Source organism: Ranitomeya variabilis, chromosome 7 (genome assembly GCF_051348905.1).
Source record: "Ranitomeya variabilis isolate aRanVar5 chromosome 7, aRanVar5.hap1, whole genome shotgun sequence".
Taxonomy (NCBI): domain Eukaryota; kingdom Metazoa; phylum Chordata; class Amphibia; order Anura; family Dendrobatidae; genus Ranitomeya; species Ranitomeya variabilis.
In genome coordinates this window covers 149,314,922-149,334,614 of record NC_135238.1, presented here as the reverse complement: position 1 = coordinate 149,334,614, position 19,693 = coordinate 149,314,922, and the positions used below count along the sequence as shown (strand labels likewise).

Below are 19,693 nucleotides of genomic sequence, written 5' to 3'. Positions count from 1 at the left end.
TTTATCCTTTGTTATTACATATTTAAATTAGGCCATATGATTTTTACTGCTCTTACATGACATAGTTTATTATTCCAGTATGCACCATTTGCGATTATGTGTTAATTTTATTCTAAGATCTATTACTTAAAAAGTAGTTTGTTTGTAGGACAACCTCTTTACATTTGTTTCCATATGAAAAGGTTCATTCTCATGTTTGATGATAAGGAAAAATTTCCTCAAATGTAGACATTTTTTAAAATAAATATCAAGGTTGGTCTGTGACTTAGTCGAAGTTTTACATTTTGGTCCTCTGTGATTTGAGTTTGAGTTCCCTGATTTAGACAGATTCATGACATGTGACTTTTACCAAATATCACATTTTTGGTGCAACTCACTCCAGTTTGCCCCTGGAGTAAAGTATCAGGTGGAGTTTTCAATGTGTGGAATTTTTAGACAAACGTAAGACTTTTGAAAGAATTTATGCTGAAAATAGCAAAAAGTTGTTGTGAACAAAAATAAAGAGCATTTGTGATTTTGGGCAAAATTTATTAATCTCATACGCTGTTGAAGAATTTGGCGCAAAAAAGTCAGCAAATACCACAAGACAAAAAAATAAAAGTGACTTCAAGAAATTGCAAATAATTAATTGGGCACTTTGGTCTTTTTATTCTATACTGGATTTAATAACATTTGTATCATTCTAAAATTACTTTTGGTTTTGTTGGGCTTATTTGTAAATTAGGCAGATTTATCAAACAGCATGAACCACTATATATGGTGTATGTTGTATCTGGCGCATTTTAAAATTGTCTAGTCGAAATTCATAAATCTGCCCCTTATCGAACAAGGCACAAAAACTGTCTAAAGCACATGATAAATACGATGCAATACATGAGAGAATGTAGCTTAGTAATTATGACCCAGTGTCTTTATGGTGTTTATGCCACTAATACACACTTAGTGCATTTTGGGGTAAGTGGCTTTTTTTATGTCTAGTCCCATGTGCTTCTCAAAAAAAATGTCCTGTTATAAAAAAGTCTGAAAAATCCTACAAATAAAAAAAATCACATGAAGATTTTTTTTTTTTAAAGGAGCCCTATTTACAGGAGAAGAAGACCCTGATGGCCTTATCTAGGCTTGCACAAGATCAATCTTCGTACGGAGCAGAGCGTTCATCCATCATGTCGCCATGGCTTGAGATCGAGCTGAAGACCATTATTATTATTATTATTATTATTATTATTATTAATAATAATAATAATAATATATTGCAAAATCAGGACTGTTTTGTGCCTTTGTGAATCTAATCGGATTAACCAAGAATTGAACATAATATGTTTAATCTACCAGCAATAAGAAAATACCTAGCTATCGCTATACATTACGTAATCGTCTTATTGGCTAATCGTGTGTTTCTTTACAATTTGTTCAGATTCCACAATAATCCTCTTTATTTCTCACACATATTTACCTGGTAAGTCTGAATGTGTTCGGAAGGTGGTGAATCAAACTTTTTTAAAGCACTAATGTCTGGATTATTAGGATCCTGTAAGAGATCATGAACTAGGTAAGACTGAGGAATTTGCCAAGAATGCTGATATAACAGTAAATGAAAACACTCGTACCAATGGGTTTAGTGCCTGCAGAACCTCCAGGTAGAGCTTGAAAAGGAAGCTGATAGTCAATGTTCTCTTATACTCAACCATCCCACCAGGAGCAGACGGATTAAGGCGAATCTCATCCAGAATAGACTTGCAGGCCTCACCCAGCATATCCTCATCCCAGTGCCTAGAATATGCCACAATTATGAGCATGACATAGGAGGATTTTTGTTATTTGGGATTGTACTCTGTATCATTGAAGCAGTGTCTGATTCGCAGATATGCGGGGCCCAATTAATCAGGACACTTCTTGTGTAGTCAAATATTAAATATTCACTTATTTTTCAACTGGGGCACATTTCCAAGTACTTACTTTCCAAGTAGCCGCTGACATGTTTGTTTTGCACTCACAGTCGTTGCCCCCACTCCTCCATAGAATAGATGAATGTTTTTAATAATGTCAGTGTTTTCTTCAAACTGAACTTTCATTCCAGCAACAACAATGGGCAAGGCATTTTCTTGACGTTGGGCTTGTCTTATAGCCAGCACATGATCCCCCTGATACAACAAAATAGTAGTGTAATATAGAAGTCAAGTTATACCTTGATATGTATCAATAATGGCTGGCAAAGTTGAAGGATTTGTTGGGTTTCTTCACTTTGTAATAAACTTATATACAGTCTAAAGAATAGTCTCAAAGAAAAAAAAATTGAACATACTTTCCTAGAATATGGCATATGCACAGACAGCAAGATTTCTTCAGGTTTAGGGAAAGAGGTTCCTGATGTCGCAAAAAAAGACTCATCTAAGGGAACTTGTCTGGTACCATCTGTTAGGAAAGACATGGTTTATACATTTAATCAGGGGCATAACAATTCCTACTTTGTTCCCACTTTATAATCCTAGAAAATATATTATAAAATAAGTATTAAATGGTTGATGGTGTTTGATAGAGATGTCTGAGTTTATAGGGGTTGCCGAGCACAAAAACCAATGTACAGAAGGCAGTACCAAATGGCCGAATAAAAAAAGAACTCACACTGTCAGTTCCTCACAGCGTATCATTGGTCCTGCAGTGATGACATTACAACTATGCCACATGACCACTGCAGCAAATCAATGGCCTTAGTGGTCTTGTGTCAATGGTACTACCATCACAGCTGAGTGCAATGACTGCCTGCAGCGGTCACATAAGCATAGTCATCACTGCTGGACAAGTGAAAAACCATCAGAGACCGTGTGAGTGGCTGCACTGTTGCAATGAGTATTTCTAATACTTTAAGAATATGAGAAAAAAGGAGGAGAGACAGTCCACTACTAAAAAGTACAACTTTATAATAATATAAACAAGACACATATGAGATCAGGACCTGTTAGGAGTAATTACATGATAGATGATGAATGATGAGGAGAAAAAATGACCATCACCCAGACGTGGTAGAGACCAGTGCAGACCCAAATGTAAAAGGACAAGGGTAAACAAGCCACACAAACAGTCGCTGCCTGCTTTATCATTAATCCACTATGGGACTCAGAGGGCTGCAATCCCGCACTGAGAAGCAGCAGAGAGCGGATCGGTGGTAAGTTGCTGATAAGGTATAACCTCCATGTGTTTGCACAATGCACCCTCTGCAGACAATGAGAGCGGTCAAAAAGAACCGCTGGAGGGGGGGACTGATGCAAGATGCATGAATGCAATATCACAATAATATCAAATTAACATTTACCCATTGTAGTAGCAGCACAGGAGCACCAGTCAACCCGATGCTCCCGTGCTGCTACTACAATGGGTAAATGTTAATTTGATATAATTGTGATATCAATCTCTTCCGTTGTATAATCACAAAAGGCTGCTAACCACTGATCCTAGATTTATTACTCCCACCTCTTTCCATCTTGTCTGGTACACTTTTAGATATAATTCCCCACCTTTTTAAGCACTTTTCCTCGTGTATATTTAAGTGTTGTGATTAATAAAGGTTATAAAAGCATTTACTAATACAGGCATGTCAGAGCTGGCAGGTTTGCCATAATGACAACATACTACAAGAATTTAATCAGAGCCCCATAGACTTTCATGTGCTGATGTACCTTTGGATGCTAGGTTTAGTATGCAGCCTCCTGCAGCCAGAACTGGGTTTAGATCAGATGTTGTGGCCCGGCTAATGATGTTTCCTCCCAAAGACTGCAAGAAATAGTAGAGATTTGGAGCTCAATTCATTATATCATTTTTGCCAGTATTTGGGTGTAAATACCTCTTAATTGGTGACTTTTTCATTAGCCATAAATTCATCAAACAATTCGGGCAATGTCTTTTGGGGTTTTGTTCATTTTCTGATTTTTACACAATTGTGCCTTTTCCAAATGTTTTTGACCGATTTATGAAAAAAAACTTTTTAAAAAATTTGAAAACATTTGTTGCAGTCCCAGTCCCATCAGCCCCCAAGTCATTTAATGTCTTTGGGGTATTTTGAAGCATTTTTTTTCTCCATTTTACCAAATGTACGTCTTTGTGCTAAAATGTTGCAAAACAGGTCAATGGCAAAAAAAGAAGAGCATTTTTGATCTTGTGAAAAATTCAAGAAAAAATGTGCGTCATTTGGAAGAATTTTGTGCAAAAAAACCCATCAATGAATGCCACAAGAGAAAAAGGAAAAGTGGCTTAAAAAACATGCAAATGATGTATCTGGGCCGCCACGTGCCAACCTCTGCTAATAGGTAGGACATCAACCTATAGGGTCTATCAGGGCAACATAGGCATCATTTCTACTTACCTACCTCTCAACATTTTTCCCATTGTTTCCCTTTAGTGCCTCATTTTTGTGTGTCTTTATACTATTTTAGTTTATAATTATTGTTAATAAAAAAATCGTTCTTAGGGTTTTTTGTTTGTTTTTTTCTGACTCATGTCCTTAGTCTTAACCATGTCCCTGCTGTATAATATAATGTGGAATATCTGACTCTGTCCACTCACAGCGGTGTTCCTAATCTGGGCACCTCCCAGAGTTTCGAGCTGCTGTAACAGGGCTCGGTAAAGTTTGGTCTTCTCCTCTGGCAGGCGTGAAACTGCATTATTTAACGTGTCCTTCAAGACTGTCAGACTGCAGGCTGCTCCCACTGTTATTCCTATAAAGAAAATAAAAAGAGATGATTAACAAAAACGCACGGAAAAAATACTGCATCTATAATACAGAGTATGACCTTACCCGTGTCACTCTCGCTCACAAGGTGGAGCTCCACAATTCTTGCAGGGAAGATAATTACTGGATGAAATACTCCTCTAAACTTCATTTCTGGGCCTAATTAAACATAAAAAAATGTAAGAAAATATATTCTCAGTTACCCATGGCATACACATCTCTATGGCACCTAAAATGTTTTTTCTCTGAATTTAGCAAACCCTCGTAATATCTGTTATTGGAATATCGCTGCATTATTTAAAGGAAATTGGTCAGTAGGCTTTTGCTATTTAATCTCAGAGCAGCATAATGTAGGGGCAGAGGACCCGATCCAGTGATGTATCACTAACTCAGCAGCTTGCTGTAGTTTCAATACAATCAGTGTTATACCTGTAGGACTAGGTGTCTGGTGCCAGGCAGTCCAGCTAATCTGTGTGATCCAGTCCCGATCACTGATTGGCAGCTGACAATGTACAGTGTACACAGGAAGCTGCCAATCAGTGCAGTGGGCGGAGTTATACACAGCTCAGCATTCTGAGCACTGCTAGATCTACAGCAGAGAAAACAAGGATTCTATCAAAACTGCACCGAGCCTTCCAGTAAGTCATACATCTCTGGAATCAGGCTCTCTGTGCCTATTTCATGCTACTCTTAGATTCCATAGCAAAAATCTGCTGATAGATTCTCTTTAATAGGTAGGTTTTTCTGCAAAATTATTTCTATGACCTTGCTGTGACCTTGCTCTTCCTAAGTAAAGGCCTGTAGGGACTCTGAATGGTTCTGTACACTTGCCTGTATCCAAGAACAACTAAGATTAGCACATTATTTTCCACTAATTGACTACTATTCATAAGGACACTACATAGCTAATAACTTCTTTGCTTTTAAGGATGAAAAGTTGTTTCAATCACAAAACCAGGCGGATTAAACCAAAGGAAAATAAAAGAACTGGAGGTAAATCAAAGGATTCACACAAATAAACAGACTTGGACATTGGACATAAATCTAGTGAATATTAACATCCTGTACCAACAAAGGTCAAATGGAGCCCAAAAATTCTGGACTGGTATAAAACGTTATGTCAGCGATGATTTGTATATCTTGGCAGAACAATTACAGCGTCAGAATAAAGTAACCAGATAGATATCACCCACATTTATTCCCCAGAAAACAGAGGTACCGTAGTTTTCTATGACCCAGCATAAAAGACCTTCATACAAATACTCGTCATATTCACTATAATTTTCCTGCAGCATATTGTTAAATTGGAAGTTGCAGTCACTTAGCAAAAAAGGACCAAATGACAAGTTTTCTCAGGTGAAGATCATATAATAGATTATTAGGTTACCTTTCTTTCAATTACATAAAAAGAAATAAAATAAATAAGCGACCATGATAATACAAGTGACTACAATGTCCATGACACCCTATTAGAACATTATGATAGAGGTTGAAGGATACTTTTTGTCAAATCGGTAAAATGATATCTTTAGTCTACTCCAGGAGAAAGTACCGGACTTTGCATATTAAATGCAAATAGCCTCTTCAGAGAGTAAGAGGACTGTAACTGTAATGCCTCCTACGTAGCACTCCTAAAATAGGTGGCGCTATAGTTCAAGTACTCTTTGTCTCTGAAGAGCCTATTTGCATATTTAAAGTCCCACAGAAGCATTGCATGTCCTATAGATCTCATACATCAACACTCTCCACAACTGGCACTAAACCCAGTCAGCGGCCTCTCACTTAGCCAAATTAGATCTCCTATTTTGCACTAAGGAGGGGGAAAAAAACAAAAAACACATGTCTGCAAATAGAGTTTCTGGTTTGGTTTCTTATCCTAATTCATGTGGTGGCAAGGCTTGTTAAAAGGGTTGATAATTACTTTTAGTATTGATACATCCAATAGGTGGCACTAGAGTTCAAGTTTTCTTCCTCTCTGAAGAGGCTATTTACATATATGGCTTATTGAATGGCCTATAATTCTACTTATATCAACTTGGCACTCTCTAAAAGGAGAACCGTTCCTCATACACAGCTAGTCAGAGGCCTCTGACCTAGCCAAATTAGATTTCCTGCTTTGCACTAATGAGGGGCTAACACCCAGAAACACATGTCTATAAATGGAGAATCTGGCTTGGCTTCTTATCCTAAGTAATATTGCAAGGCTTGTTAAAAGGGTCAATATTGACTTTTATTGGCTGCACTCCCTGTTCTGGTTGGCAATCAATTTTAATATCAGTTGTGACTAAAGATTATACTTCTATTTTTCACATACAAAAGGATTTTGCTTTTAAACACTCCTCAATATTGACATTTCAATATCAAGAAGGAAAAGTTATTGAGTTATGAAAATCACAGAATCTATAGACATGTTATTGACATGCAAATAATGAAAAAATGGAAATAAAATATATTGATTTATTTAGTATAGAGTATGAGCTCCACATGCAATTATAAATGCACATACACACCTTGGTTGCTATGAACGAGGATATGAATGGTTGTCTGAGCAATGTTCTGCCACAATAAATGCACTTAGGCTTGCAAATCATCAAGATCCACTGCTGACAGCTACCTTTCAAATTGTTAACCAATTACATCCCAGATGTGCTCAAAGGAGACAAGTCCGGAGATGATGCAGACCACAGTAGCACATGTAGTCTATGCAGGTCCGTCATAGTAACAAAAGCTGCATGCAGCTTCGTGTTGTCGTGTTGAAAAACAGTTCCTGAAACATTATATAGAAATGGCTGTACCACTGGTTCCTTGATAGATCCATTCTGTACTGCAAGTGGAATTGTATGAAATCAAGCCTAAGACAACAGTGTCTACACAAATTGGCATTTGAAAGACATTAGCCTACGAGCCAGATATCCAGATTCAGGTGTTCCATTGATCTCATGCCACCACAATCAAAGGCCATCATGGTGCAAAGAATGACAGCAATGGATGGAGGTCAAATCGCATTAGCGATGACTCCCACTTTTGACTTGGATGCAGTGAGAGCCAGAAATTGGTCTGGAGATGCCTTCATGAGGGAATGTCACTCTGGTGCTATTGCCGGGATCAGAGCGTGGAATGGCATAAAGTAGGTAGTTGGACCCTTCTTGCCTTTATTCCAGGTACACTAACACCTTGGCATAACATTGATTTGAAGGTGGAGCCAGTGGTACGGTCATTTCTCCAAAGTGTCCCAGGGGCAGCTTTTCAACACGCTGTCGCATACGTTGGTGCTATATAGAGAAAGATAATTATTAACACAACAATGCCACAAATTGCACGTGCTACTGGGAGCAGTCTGCATTGTCTAAACATTCTACCATGGCCTACAGGCTTTTCTGGACTTGTCTTCCATCAAGTACACCTGGGACGTCATTAGTCAGCAGATGGAGCTGCTAGCAGCGGATCTTGATGATCTGTTGCCCAAGTGCAATTTGCGTGGTAGAATATTTCTCAATCATTAATAACCTAATTGATATCATGCCAAGGCACGTAAGTGCAGAGATTACTGTAGATAGCACTCATACTCCATACTGGATAAGTCAAGATGTTTTGAAAAAATTGTTTCTGTTTTTTTCATTATTTGCATATCAGTGACATGTCTATTGATCCTGCTATTTCTATAACTCCACAACTTTTCCCTCTTGGTGATGCAATTTCTATGCTGAGGAGTGTATTTTCCGAGGGCAATGACACCTTCTGTAGACATTTAATATGATAATACATTTAAGTGCTTTTGCGTTTCCGTAACCATTAAATATTCAGCTGTTTTCACTTTTTTATGCTTTCTTCCTACCTACTGTTGTATTCCCCACGACAAGTGGAGCTCTTGGATATTGTACTTTTAAATGCAGTAACTCCCGGAGACTGGCCGGTGAATACCAGGTAATGCGTTCTCCTCGGAATATCAGCTCCTTCTTGATCTCATTGTCCATTAACTGCAGATTAGAAAACATAATACATGTATGTTTTAATGTTCACTTTTTTCTCACAAGTGTATTTTTATGCCACGTTTCTGTTTCTTAATTAGAACCATATACTCTTATTTATAGTCTGTAAATGAACATTAAATCTACAGGAGCAGTAAATCTACAAACAAATGTTTGAATTCCCTTGCACTCATCCAGCGTGATTTTATATGTGAGGCCAATGAGAATGTAAAAACGAGGCCTAATACAAACTATTTGTTAATCTTCACTGACTTGCAGTTATCGACTCGCTATTGATGCTCCCTCAGAGCTTTCTTTACCCTCTGTTGACACTGGATCAGTCCTCCGGTAGTTCTGATGCTGTCGTTCGAGCATGTGCAGATGCACCTAATAACCCTGTCTAATATGAGACCCTAGACACTCACATGGCCTTCTCATTGATGTGACAGCCGGATGGTAGCACAGCTCAGCTATGCTATACTCAGCTCTGCTATACCAGCAGGAGGGAGCATGATCATGCTCTGAGGACCCAACTGATACCAGCTGAAGATGCAAAACAGCATAAAACTACTGAGTGCTGAAAGATTTAAAAACAGAGACAATTTTTATTAAAAAAAATACAGTAGAATACATTAAACTTGCTAAAGATCAAGATTGTATAAGTGGAGATAGCACAAGACAAGAATCTCCACATAAAAAGGAGGAGTGCATCAAAAATGCATAAATTATCTGTGCAGAAGTGCAAAAACAAAGACCAAAGAAAAAACACGGCAGTACCAAAGTCAATGAATAGTGTATAAATGAGTCAAATGGTAAGGTTAGCACGAAGCTTAGTAGGTCAGATAGAGGCGGACCTCATATCTTCTATCTGCCCACTGCGCTGGGGATATTACCGTTTGGATTTGTCCATGCTATCTACAGCAGGCTGTATTTTACAACCGCCATATTTAGCTTGCATCCCTTCCTTTTCAGTATTTTGATTTATTCCATCACAGTTTTGTCTTTTGTTATTCTCCTTTGTCACTTCCCTTACTATCTGACTGATTTATATCCTATTGGTTCACATTGGTACTGCATTGGTTTTTCTTTGGTCGTCATTATTGCATTTTTGCACAGATGATTTCTACATGTACGAGGTCCTTCTCTTTTTTTATAATGCAGATTTTTGTCTTATCTCCAGTTGCACATTCTAACCCTTTGGCCAGTTTTAATCTGTTTTATGTTTGTTTGTTTTTTTTCAATGAAGATTATATTTCCATTTCTATATCTTCCAGTACTCAGTAGTTTTGTTGGTGTTTTGTTGATAACTCACTGGAGGGTTAAAGGTCACCATTGGGATTTCTTGTAGGTATTTATCATCTACAAATGAAACTACGGGTTTTGCCTAATTCATGAACAACAAATTCATCTATTGACCCTGTCTAATAAAACAGCCCCAGATACTCTCACAGTATCCTCATTGATCAGCTCCTCTATGCAATGCTCAGCTCTGGATGAATGAGCATGATCATACTCTTGAAGATCCCAGTGGAGAGAGAACTAATGACCCCCCCTCCCCCACCCCATCTACTTCATGAAAAACAGATACACCTAATTACAGTGTCTAATTACAGTGTCTAACAGCACTGACCCTAGACATTCTCACCCCCTCTATACCCCCATTGTGCTGACTGTCAGGTTGTAACACAGCTCTTTCAGCTTTGCAAGCAGAAGAGAACGTAATAATACTGGGAAAATCTAAATGAGCCATCAAAAAATGTGTTGTTTGCAAATATGCAAATTGCCTCTTCTGAGAAAAAGAGGACTTAACTCTATAGCGCCACCTATTGGAAGTAGCGATCCTACAAGTCACAATCAACCCTTTAACGAGTCGTGCAATATGACTTTTGTTTGCAAATAGTAATGTAATATAGCAGGATTAGTCACTGCATTCAAAAGTATCAATGGTCCCCTCATTCATATCAATAAAACGTGGCCATGCTCCAGTCTTTTCTTCCTGTTTACTACTAGAACATCCAAGGCCACATTGTAAGTAGGAGAGAAATGTTTATACAATGTTTGTACACCAAACCTTCACTTTGATTACCCATTATAATGATTATTTAATCTGGATATTTATTTTTAACAAAGTAACTTTAGTTCATTTGAATAAAATCGTGTTTGTACTAATAATGGTAACCTATTACAATAACATGAGTCCACTACACAACTTCTCTCTTTCCCTACTTTTCCTCTTATTCCTCTCTGCCCCTCTCTCTTTTTTCTTACGTGAATTTCTTTTTTTGTTCTTTCAATCTGTCTCTCTCTCATTCTATCTCTTGTCGCTCATTATTTCTTTCACTTGTTCTTTTTTTTTCTTTCTCTACCTCTATCATCTAATTATATATTGAGCCTTACCTATCTCTAACAAGAAGCACGTGTAATAGCAGAGGGAGGGGCCTGAAGCATTGAGGAGAAGCAGTGTGCCACTGGCAAATGTAGTTTTAGAAGGAAAGAGTAGAACGGCTGATTCAGCTCTGTCAAGCAAGATGTATCGAGGGGATAAAAGGTTGTAAAAAGACAAAAAGGTACAAGAAATTAACTTTACACTAGCCTTGTATATTACAAATAGTCATGCATGTGCTTTGTAATTGTCATTTTGGGAATAATCTATTAAAGGGCTTGTTTGTGGAGACATAATACTGCTCAATGTATTAATTTATGTAAAAAATGTAAAAAAAAATGCACTTAGTAGTTAACACACATGATCAAAGTTCTTGTAAGAGCACAAATATTGCATGATGAGGCTGTTTTCACAAACTTTTTGGATATTAGGGCAGCACCAGGTAGTGAAGGGCTGCCAGCCTGACTTAGTCACATTGGGGTGCCATCATTCAAGTGAATGAAAGATTCATGTGATTACTGACATCCCATAATTAAAGGACAGGAAACTGTCTTACTTTATCAACAGGAGATATTACTAAAAGACTAGTAAACTTGCTTCCATGTAGTCCTCCATATTCATGAGCTCTGTATAACTCCGCCCCCACGACAGATTGGAAGCTTTCTGCCTATGCATAGTATACAGAAAGCTTCCAATCAGTGATGTGGGTGGGGTTATACAAAGCTCAGCATTGAGAAAACTGGTAGATCTGCAGCATATAAAACAGAGATTGTATGAAAACTACAGCAACCAGCAAAGATACATCACTGGAACCAAGATCTCTCCCTCTACATTACGCTCCTCTCACATGGGCTAGGAAAAACCTGATGATAGATTCCCTTTAAGGTCTGGAAAGGTGACAAAACAGTGATTCAGGGAAAACTGGGGGATGTTGGGAATAATAGTCAGCATTCAATAAAAAGCTAAAGCCCCAACTCATCATTTGTGTTTTATATCTTGTAATCTGTGTTGCTGGTTTCTTCAGAATTGTGTACGTGGGCTGATGAATTTTGCAAAAAATCAAACACGCTCATATTTTTGTCTTTTAGCTTCTTTGAAACTTTTTTTTTTTTTAAGCCACATGATCCTTTGAAATATTGCACTTTAGTTATCAACTACAGAAAAATTAGACAAATCTTGATCTCCAATGGAGTACTGAAGTACAACTGCACAAAAATGTTGCAACCTTTCTAAAATACAAATAATGTATTAGGCTAAAACATCTGAATAAACAAAATCCTAACCACAATGCTGAACAATAAAAAAAGCAGACAAAGACAAGTAAGGTAAACGTAAAAAAGCACCATTTAAATAAGGAATAAGGCACAAATGTAAAAGTCACCATTAAATGAGGATATAGGAGTATCGAAATGTGCAAGTTTTTCTATTTAATACCTACAGGATGCTGAATAATAAGTTTTGATTGTATTTTGAACTTTTTTAAAAAAGAAACACCTTCAAGGATAGCTGTTCTAAGAATATGTCTACATAAACAAACTAAGGGTCTGATTCATTTGCCATTTGTCACTTTTCTGTTTTAGCCTTGTGGTATTCACTGATGTTTTTGGTGCCAAATTCCTCAAAATGGCACATGCGGTTCAAGCATTGTAGCAAAATAAAAAATTCATGTGATTTTCCTCTTTACACTGTTCTGCGACTTTTTGTGGTTTCAAAAATATTGGCAAAATAACAGGCCTATATAAAATCATTTCAGGAGGTTCTTTTTAAAAAGTTGCAATTCATGAATCAGGGAAAAATATTTGGAAACAAAAAAACTTCCCACAATGGCAATCATTAAAACAAAAAGAGAGGGGCAGTAATAAAACAGGCTTTTAAGAAAAGTGTAAATTAAAAGAAGAATTAGACACAAACGACAAACAGGCGAAAAACACCAACACGAAGAAAAGAAAGCGCAAAAGCAATAATGAATCGGGCCCTAAGGACATAGACGATATTAAGAGAGGATTATCACATTTTAAGATGGATGCCAGTAAAGATTTGGCAATAGACAAACAGGATATTGTGGAAAACAAGCGGATATGAAGGAACCAGACAATAGACTATGCATGATGAAATAACAACTATGACATCACACAGAACTTATAACATTAATCACAATATTGCACAAGTGGTGAGGTCCTTTACTTTTTTCCTCAGTATGGGTACATGGACAAGTTTAAACTACAGAAGTCACTGTGAATAGTAGAAATACTTCTTACTATTAGTTCAGGTGGAAAGATCAGTTCTTGGCTTGGGTCAAAGGGCAGGAAGTTGTCTTCTTTAAACAATCCTGTGCAAACCTTTAAGAAAAAAAGTACACAAATACAAATTATGGCCGAGTCCCAGATTTCCAGAAGAAGTTCTCTACTCATCAAGAACAAGAACAACCTGTTCCATTGCTACTTCTCACTGTCTATGGTGGCTCTAAACGAGGGGTGGGGAAACTCAGGCTCCAGGGCCATTTACGACCCTCTTTGACCTTTTATCAGGCCCCCAAACCTGAGCAGATTCTCAGGGACCGCATTCTTGGGCAGGGAGCTGTATTTTGATTAGAACCAGCTCATTAATTTATTCTTGCTCTGTTAGCACACACATGCAGTGTTCACTACTGAACACTGAAGGGCATGCAATGAAAGATTACATCCTGAACCCAGTGCCAGAGTCAGGATGTACTTTGTGGGCGGAGTATGTACGACCCCCGAAGTATGGTATAAATAGCCAAATGGCCCTTGGCAGAAAAAAAATTCCCCACCCCTGCTGTAAACCTTCTTAACTGAAGTACAGGAATTAAAATATTCTTCAAAGTTAAATCTTCAAGGAATAATGACTCAAAATAAAGATAATTAAAACATCAATGGAAACTTCATTATATTGTGAAGGTTTTACCATTCTCCTTTCTTGCCTCACATATTTTTTCATCGATTGTACCTTGTGAGCAGAGTCCTCGCTCCTTTTGGTATTTGTTGATTTTATGTATTTTTCTGTAATATCTTTATTGCATAAATCCCCTCTAAAATGTAAAGTGCTGGGAACTTACATCTCCTGAACCTGAATCATGATCTTCATTGACTCCATTACTCTTGTTTGTGTCACCATTGACATAACAAGCTCCATTCTCTTTCAGCTGACAGCAATCTTCTCTCTTTAAAAACAAGTTCATGTAACTTATAAAATGGAAAATAGATATTGTAATAACATTTTGATAACTTCTGAGGCATGTGGTTGGGTTTTACTAAGATTGCCGACGATTTTTTACCCTTGTTTTTTTATTTGATTAGGCTCTGTTTATGTAATGTGAGAGCCTTCTCTGACGTATCCTTCCAACAGATGCTCCAATGTATGTCACTGTATAGCCATACACCCTGAAGAGTTTCATGTATTTTGGGATTGTGACTTTCATGTTTGTAACTACCAAACGATTTGTAAAACCAATAAAGTAAAAAAAAATCTCATGGTATTTTGTTAGCTAGAAAAATCAATGTAAAACACTTTAATGTTCAAAAAGACAAACGTATTCTAAGAATATTATCTTTATTAACTTAAAGGGAATCTGTCACCCCCAAAATCGTATATGAGCTGTGGTCACCGGCATCAGGGGCTTATCTACAGCATTCTGGAATGCTGTAGATAAGCCCCCGATGTAACCTGAAAGATGAGAAATAAAGGTTAGATTATACTCACCCAGGGGCGGTCCCGGTTCGTTTCGGGTCCGATGGGTGTCACGGTCCGGTCCGGGGCCTCCCATCTTCTTGCGATAACGTCCTCTTCTTGCCGCGGCGCAGGCGTACTTTATCTGCCCTGTTGAGGGCAGAGCAAAGTACTGCAGTGCGCAGGCACTGGGCCTCTCTGACCTTTCCCGACGCCTGCACACTGCAGTACTTTGCTCTGCCCTCAACAGGTCAGACAAAGTACGCCTGCACCGGAGCCGCGGCAAGAAGACAAGAAGAGGACGTCATCGTAAGAAGATGGGAGGGATAGAGGGCTGTGTTGGGGTCACAGTTGGGGGATCATACTGTGTTGGGGTCACCATACTTAGCAGGAGGAGTTGAGGTGGGGTACAATAGGGTCATCACACTGTGCGTGTGGATGGTACTGCGGAGAAATTCACTGTCGGGGTATCATACAGAGTTTGTGTGGTTATTTTGGGTGCAATGAATGGGGAATCTAGGACTTCATTAGGAGGACAATTACAATTGTAAAGGCTGCAAAGTTATGAGATTTGCTCTTCTGCGACCCCGCTGAATATTAATTATTTTTTGTTGTTGGGTGAGGGGGAGGTGGGGCAATTAGAATTTCTGCTATGAGGCCCCATGATTTCTATGTATGCCCATGACGAACATGTCTGCTTTAGTAAATACTTGTATTCTTTATGTATGTGGAGGTGTACTTAACTGGGTCTCTGATCTTTATGTAAGGTATCACATAGGCCAGAGACATGCCAATGTTTGGACACACAAGTAAGAGAAAGCTCTATGAGGGGTGCAGAAACTCCTCTATGTAGGTTCTGTTCAATTGTTTACTTACATTACAGAAAGTTCTGCATCCATCAACTATTGGTCGATATCCAGTACAGCGGCACAGATTACCTAATAACAAAACACATGAGTAAATAAAAGGTGAAATTGACCTTCACCCCTTTGACTGAAAGATAGCTACAAATGTCTTGTGTAAAATCATCGTACCTGGTGCCTTCCATTTTCTCCTAATTCTAAGATGACAACATTTCACCACCATAACCATCTCCTCACAGGACAGGAAAAGCAATGGCGGTGTGGTTTAGAGTGACCGCTGCAATCCCCTGGCTGAGCAAGATCTTAGGATCAGGACAAATGGAACGTCATTCTGAGAGGTGGTGGCAGCGGGAGGCAGATGGAGGGCACCAGGTACGGTGACCATACATGAGAGATGTATATTCTCTTCTTAGTCTGACAGTGGTGGGTGATTTTAACCCCTTAACAAAATATGGCATAACTGTACGTCATTGCTAGAATTCCCATGTGTGTATGGGGCTCAAGAACAGAACTCTCTCAACATGAGATAGATGCCGGCTATATTAAGAAGAGCAGAGGAAATCCAGCTCCCACAATCCAATAATAAAGTCTTTATTCAGAATTCCACAGAAAAAGAACATCACACAAGTGCAAAATATGCAACTCATTTCGGATCATAAGTGATTGTCATTTTTTCGCATTTTTTGTTACATTGTAAGGTAAAATGAATTGCATCATTCAAAACTACAACTCATGCGCAAAAAAAAGTTCTCACACGGGAATGTCGACAGGAAGGAGGAAAAAAGGTGTGTTCCCAAGTGTGAAGGTTATCTCGTATACACAAAATAGGGGATGACTTTCTCATTACAGTGTGTCTGATCCTGTAGCCCCAACAATTCTGAGAATGGGGGTGCACCATTAAGAATGAACGAATGAAGTGGTTGTGCACATGTTCAACTACCTCTCCATTCAGCTGGGACACTGGATGGATCTCAGGATGACTGGAAGCCCCAAAAACAGAAAATTATCCCCTATAATGTGAATAGCGGATAACTTTCAAACTAGGGGTTAAAAAAAAGTATAAACCTCTCTGTAGTTGGAATATTATCAGTGCAACTTTAAAAAGAAGCTAATGTTTGCCCCTTAAGAGATCAATGTGTGCCAGCATTCTTGTCTTTACAAGCAGCTGACTGTTATCTAACAGATATGTTTTGTAGAGGCAGCACCAGTGTGACATAACAGCACATTCTATACCAAGCAGATCTTGGAGCAGGCCTGCGCTTCCCTGGGCACAATGCCACGGTATCGGCTTTGAACAGTAGGGATGGGGAAGAGATTTCAAAAAGGCCTCATTTAGACTGCCATGTTTCCAGTATGTGTTCTATCCATTTTTTCCACGGATACATGTACTGATTATAATTTAGGGAGCTATTCACATGTCCGTGTTTTCCAACAGACCACATGTCAGTGCAAAAATCACAGAGACATGTCAGTTTTTGCTATGAAATCTGAGATCAGCACGATATAGGGGCAGAGTCCCCAAGTTTTCATAAAACCCGTTTTCTCAGCTGCAGATGTACCATTTCTGCCAATGCTGAGCTCTGTATAACCCCGCCCACACCTCTCTGATTGGCAGCTTTACACTGTGTATACTGTGTAGAGTCATAAACCTGCCAATCAGTGTAGGGGGCGGGGTTACACAGAGCTCATGACTACATGGCAGCAGGTTTATTAGTCTTTTAGTAGTATCTCCAGTGATTTTATCAAAACTACAGGAAGCAGCTCAGTAAGTCACTCATCACTGGATTCACTGTATAGATTATGCTGCTCTCAGACTGGGAGGAAAAACCTACTGAAGGATTCCTTTAAGTAGAAGGAGTTACTTATCTGCTAATATGTAACCAAGATTCCTTTCTCATTATCAATGTCTTGAAAGAACAATGTAATCGGCAACATTACATTGTAAAAAATCGTCTCGGGATGTCTCTTGTATTTTATACTGATGTAGAGCATAGGGCAGCACGGTGGCTCAGTGGTTAGTATAGCAGCACTGGGGTCCAAGGTGCAAATCCCACCAAGGTTAACATCTGCAAGGAGTTTGTATATTCTCCTGGTGTTTGCGTGGGTTTCCTCCCACACGCTAAAGATATGATGATAGGGAATGTAGATTGTGTGTCCCAATGTGGACAGTGATAGTGATGCCTGCAAAGTGCTGTGGAGTTAATGGAGCTATATAAGCGAGTAATATAAGTAAGTAGAATTTCTTGCTCTGATTTATAATTAACTTTTCACGTAACTGGCTGGACTTGTGTAATTAGTCACTAAGAGGAGTAGTTATCTTCTGTCTCCATCTGAGCTTGTCCTATACCACAGAGTTATGCTGAGCACCAAAAGTGCTAGCACAAGTATAGTGAGCCATGTCTGTAGTCCAACCAGCTGAGCATGAACATGAGATATAAAGAGGGGTTTACCCGATGAACAAGCCTCCCCTCCCCACCCCCACTTCTGTTTAGTAGTCCATACAACATACGAGGATCAGTCATAGGCTGGGGCAACGTGATCGAATGTTCTCTCAACCAAGAGAATCAAATTGATTATGCTAATGACACGCCGATCAATTAGATTAGAGTTTGCTCGTAGTGTCAGCTTAGTTTGATTTCATTCCCTCACATGAGAGAATCGTAGAACAGGTGAGAAGATGGAGAACAAAATGTCTCCATCTTCTCCATTGTGTGAGTCGGTGGAAATAGTCCTGCACTCAGATGATAAGTGAGTACAGTCCGATGATTTCCACACACCTACAAGTGAACTCATGACTCAGACTCGAATGGGTGCGCATGATCTGATTGGCGGAGCCAAGCCAACATGAGAAGAAGACCCCAGATCTGCACTGCCCCATAGAATAACACTAGTCCGAATGCTATCCTATAAAACATCAGATAGTCCGATGAATAAGTCGTGTGAGCGGGTCCATACAGCAATTATTTAGCTTTACCTAATAGGAACAAAAATCAGATGTTACCATTGTCATACCTCCGAGTGCTTCATTTATCTGCTGCATGGTGGGTTGTGGATGGTTCCTCAGCAAGCTGTACATAGACATCACCATCCCAGGAGTACAGAAACCACACTGAGAACCATGAGCTTTTGCTATTCGTTCCTGTAGGTAATATTTACTTTGATATCAACAACAATGAAAGTGATCAGACAGAAATGCACAATACTTTATATAAATAGGCTAACAATTACATTTTATATAGGTTTATTTAAAAAATGTGATTGTGAGGATATTAAAACAATTAATAAGGCAGGCTTCACACTAGCGTTCAGCAGGGCTGCGGACGGCAGCCTTCTTCCTGTGAAGCCCCGCCTACTGCCGTGCTTCTTCCTTCAGCTCCGCCTACGTCAGCATGTGTCCTGCGTACCCTATCTTTAACATTGGGTACGCAGGCCATGCGGATGTATGCAGATGTCTCTGCGTGCGTCGTCTTGACACTGCGCTGACCTGTGTCAAACGCAACATGTTAGGATTTTCTTGTGGTCAGTGCAGCTTCTAAACGAAGAATGCAGACGCATCCGCATACATCCGCATGGCCTGCGTACCCAATGTAAAAGATATGGTACGCAGGATGCATACCGATGTAGGCGGAGCTGAAGGAAGAGGCGTGGCTGTGGGCGGGGCTTCCCGGAGGAAGAAGGCTGCCGTCTGCAGCCCTGCCGAACGCTAGTGTGAAGCTAGCTAAGAGATACTCAGATATCAGAGCCCTGTCTGGAATGTAGATGGCAGGGATACCAACCATTCAGACATTTCTGGACAGCCCACAAAAATGAGCACTTTTTTACCCTGTCCAGAAAATAATTTTGATGCTTTCATTTTATAGCTCACAGTGAATGCAGCTAATGTCATTATATAAGAACTATGGCTTGCAGACATATATCATGTAAAATACTAACGATTTATGATGGCTTTTCTAATGTCTCTGAAACAACATGTGGGCTGTCCATGATTTTTGAGAACATGTCCCGAAATAATAAAACAATTATGTTGGCAATACTGGTAGGTAGGTATCTGTTCTTTGTTGTTTTAATA

The 19,693-nt window shown here is 39.0% G+C and overlaps 1 protein-coding gene across 1 annotated transcript in view; it reads right to left on the bottom strand.

The window, feature by feature from the left end:
- Positions 1-19,693, bottom strand: part of LOC143784149 (aldehyde oxidase-like) — a 183,160-nt gene that overhangs the window by 131,582 nt on the left and 31,885 nt on the right. The window contains exons 5-16 of the mRNA XM_077272023.1: positions 18,637-18,763; positions 15,638-15,699; positions 14,151-14,255; positions 13,333-13,413; positions 8,559-8,700; positions 4,790-4,882; positions 4,558-4,709; positions 3,675-3,768; positions 2,303-2,412; positions 1,957-2,141; positions 1,608-1,770; positions 1,454-1,528 (exon numbers count right to left, since the gene is read on the bottom strand). Of these exons, the coding sequence (XP_077128138.1) occupies positions 1,454-1,528; positions 1,608-1,770; positions 1,957-2,141; positions 2,303-2,412; positions 3,675-3,768; positions 4,558-4,709; positions 4,790-4,882; positions 8,559-8,700; positions 13,333-13,413; positions 14,151-14,255; positions 15,638-15,699; positions 18,637-18,763 (1,389 nt within the window). The remainder of the gene's footprint in view (positions 1-1,453; positions 1,529-1,607; positions 1,771-1,956; positions 2,142-2,302; positions 2,413-3,674; positions 3,769-4,557; positions 4,710-4,789; positions 4,883-8,558; positions 8,701-13,332; positions 13,414-14,150; positions 14,256-15,637; positions 15,700-18,636; positions 18,764-19,693) is intronic.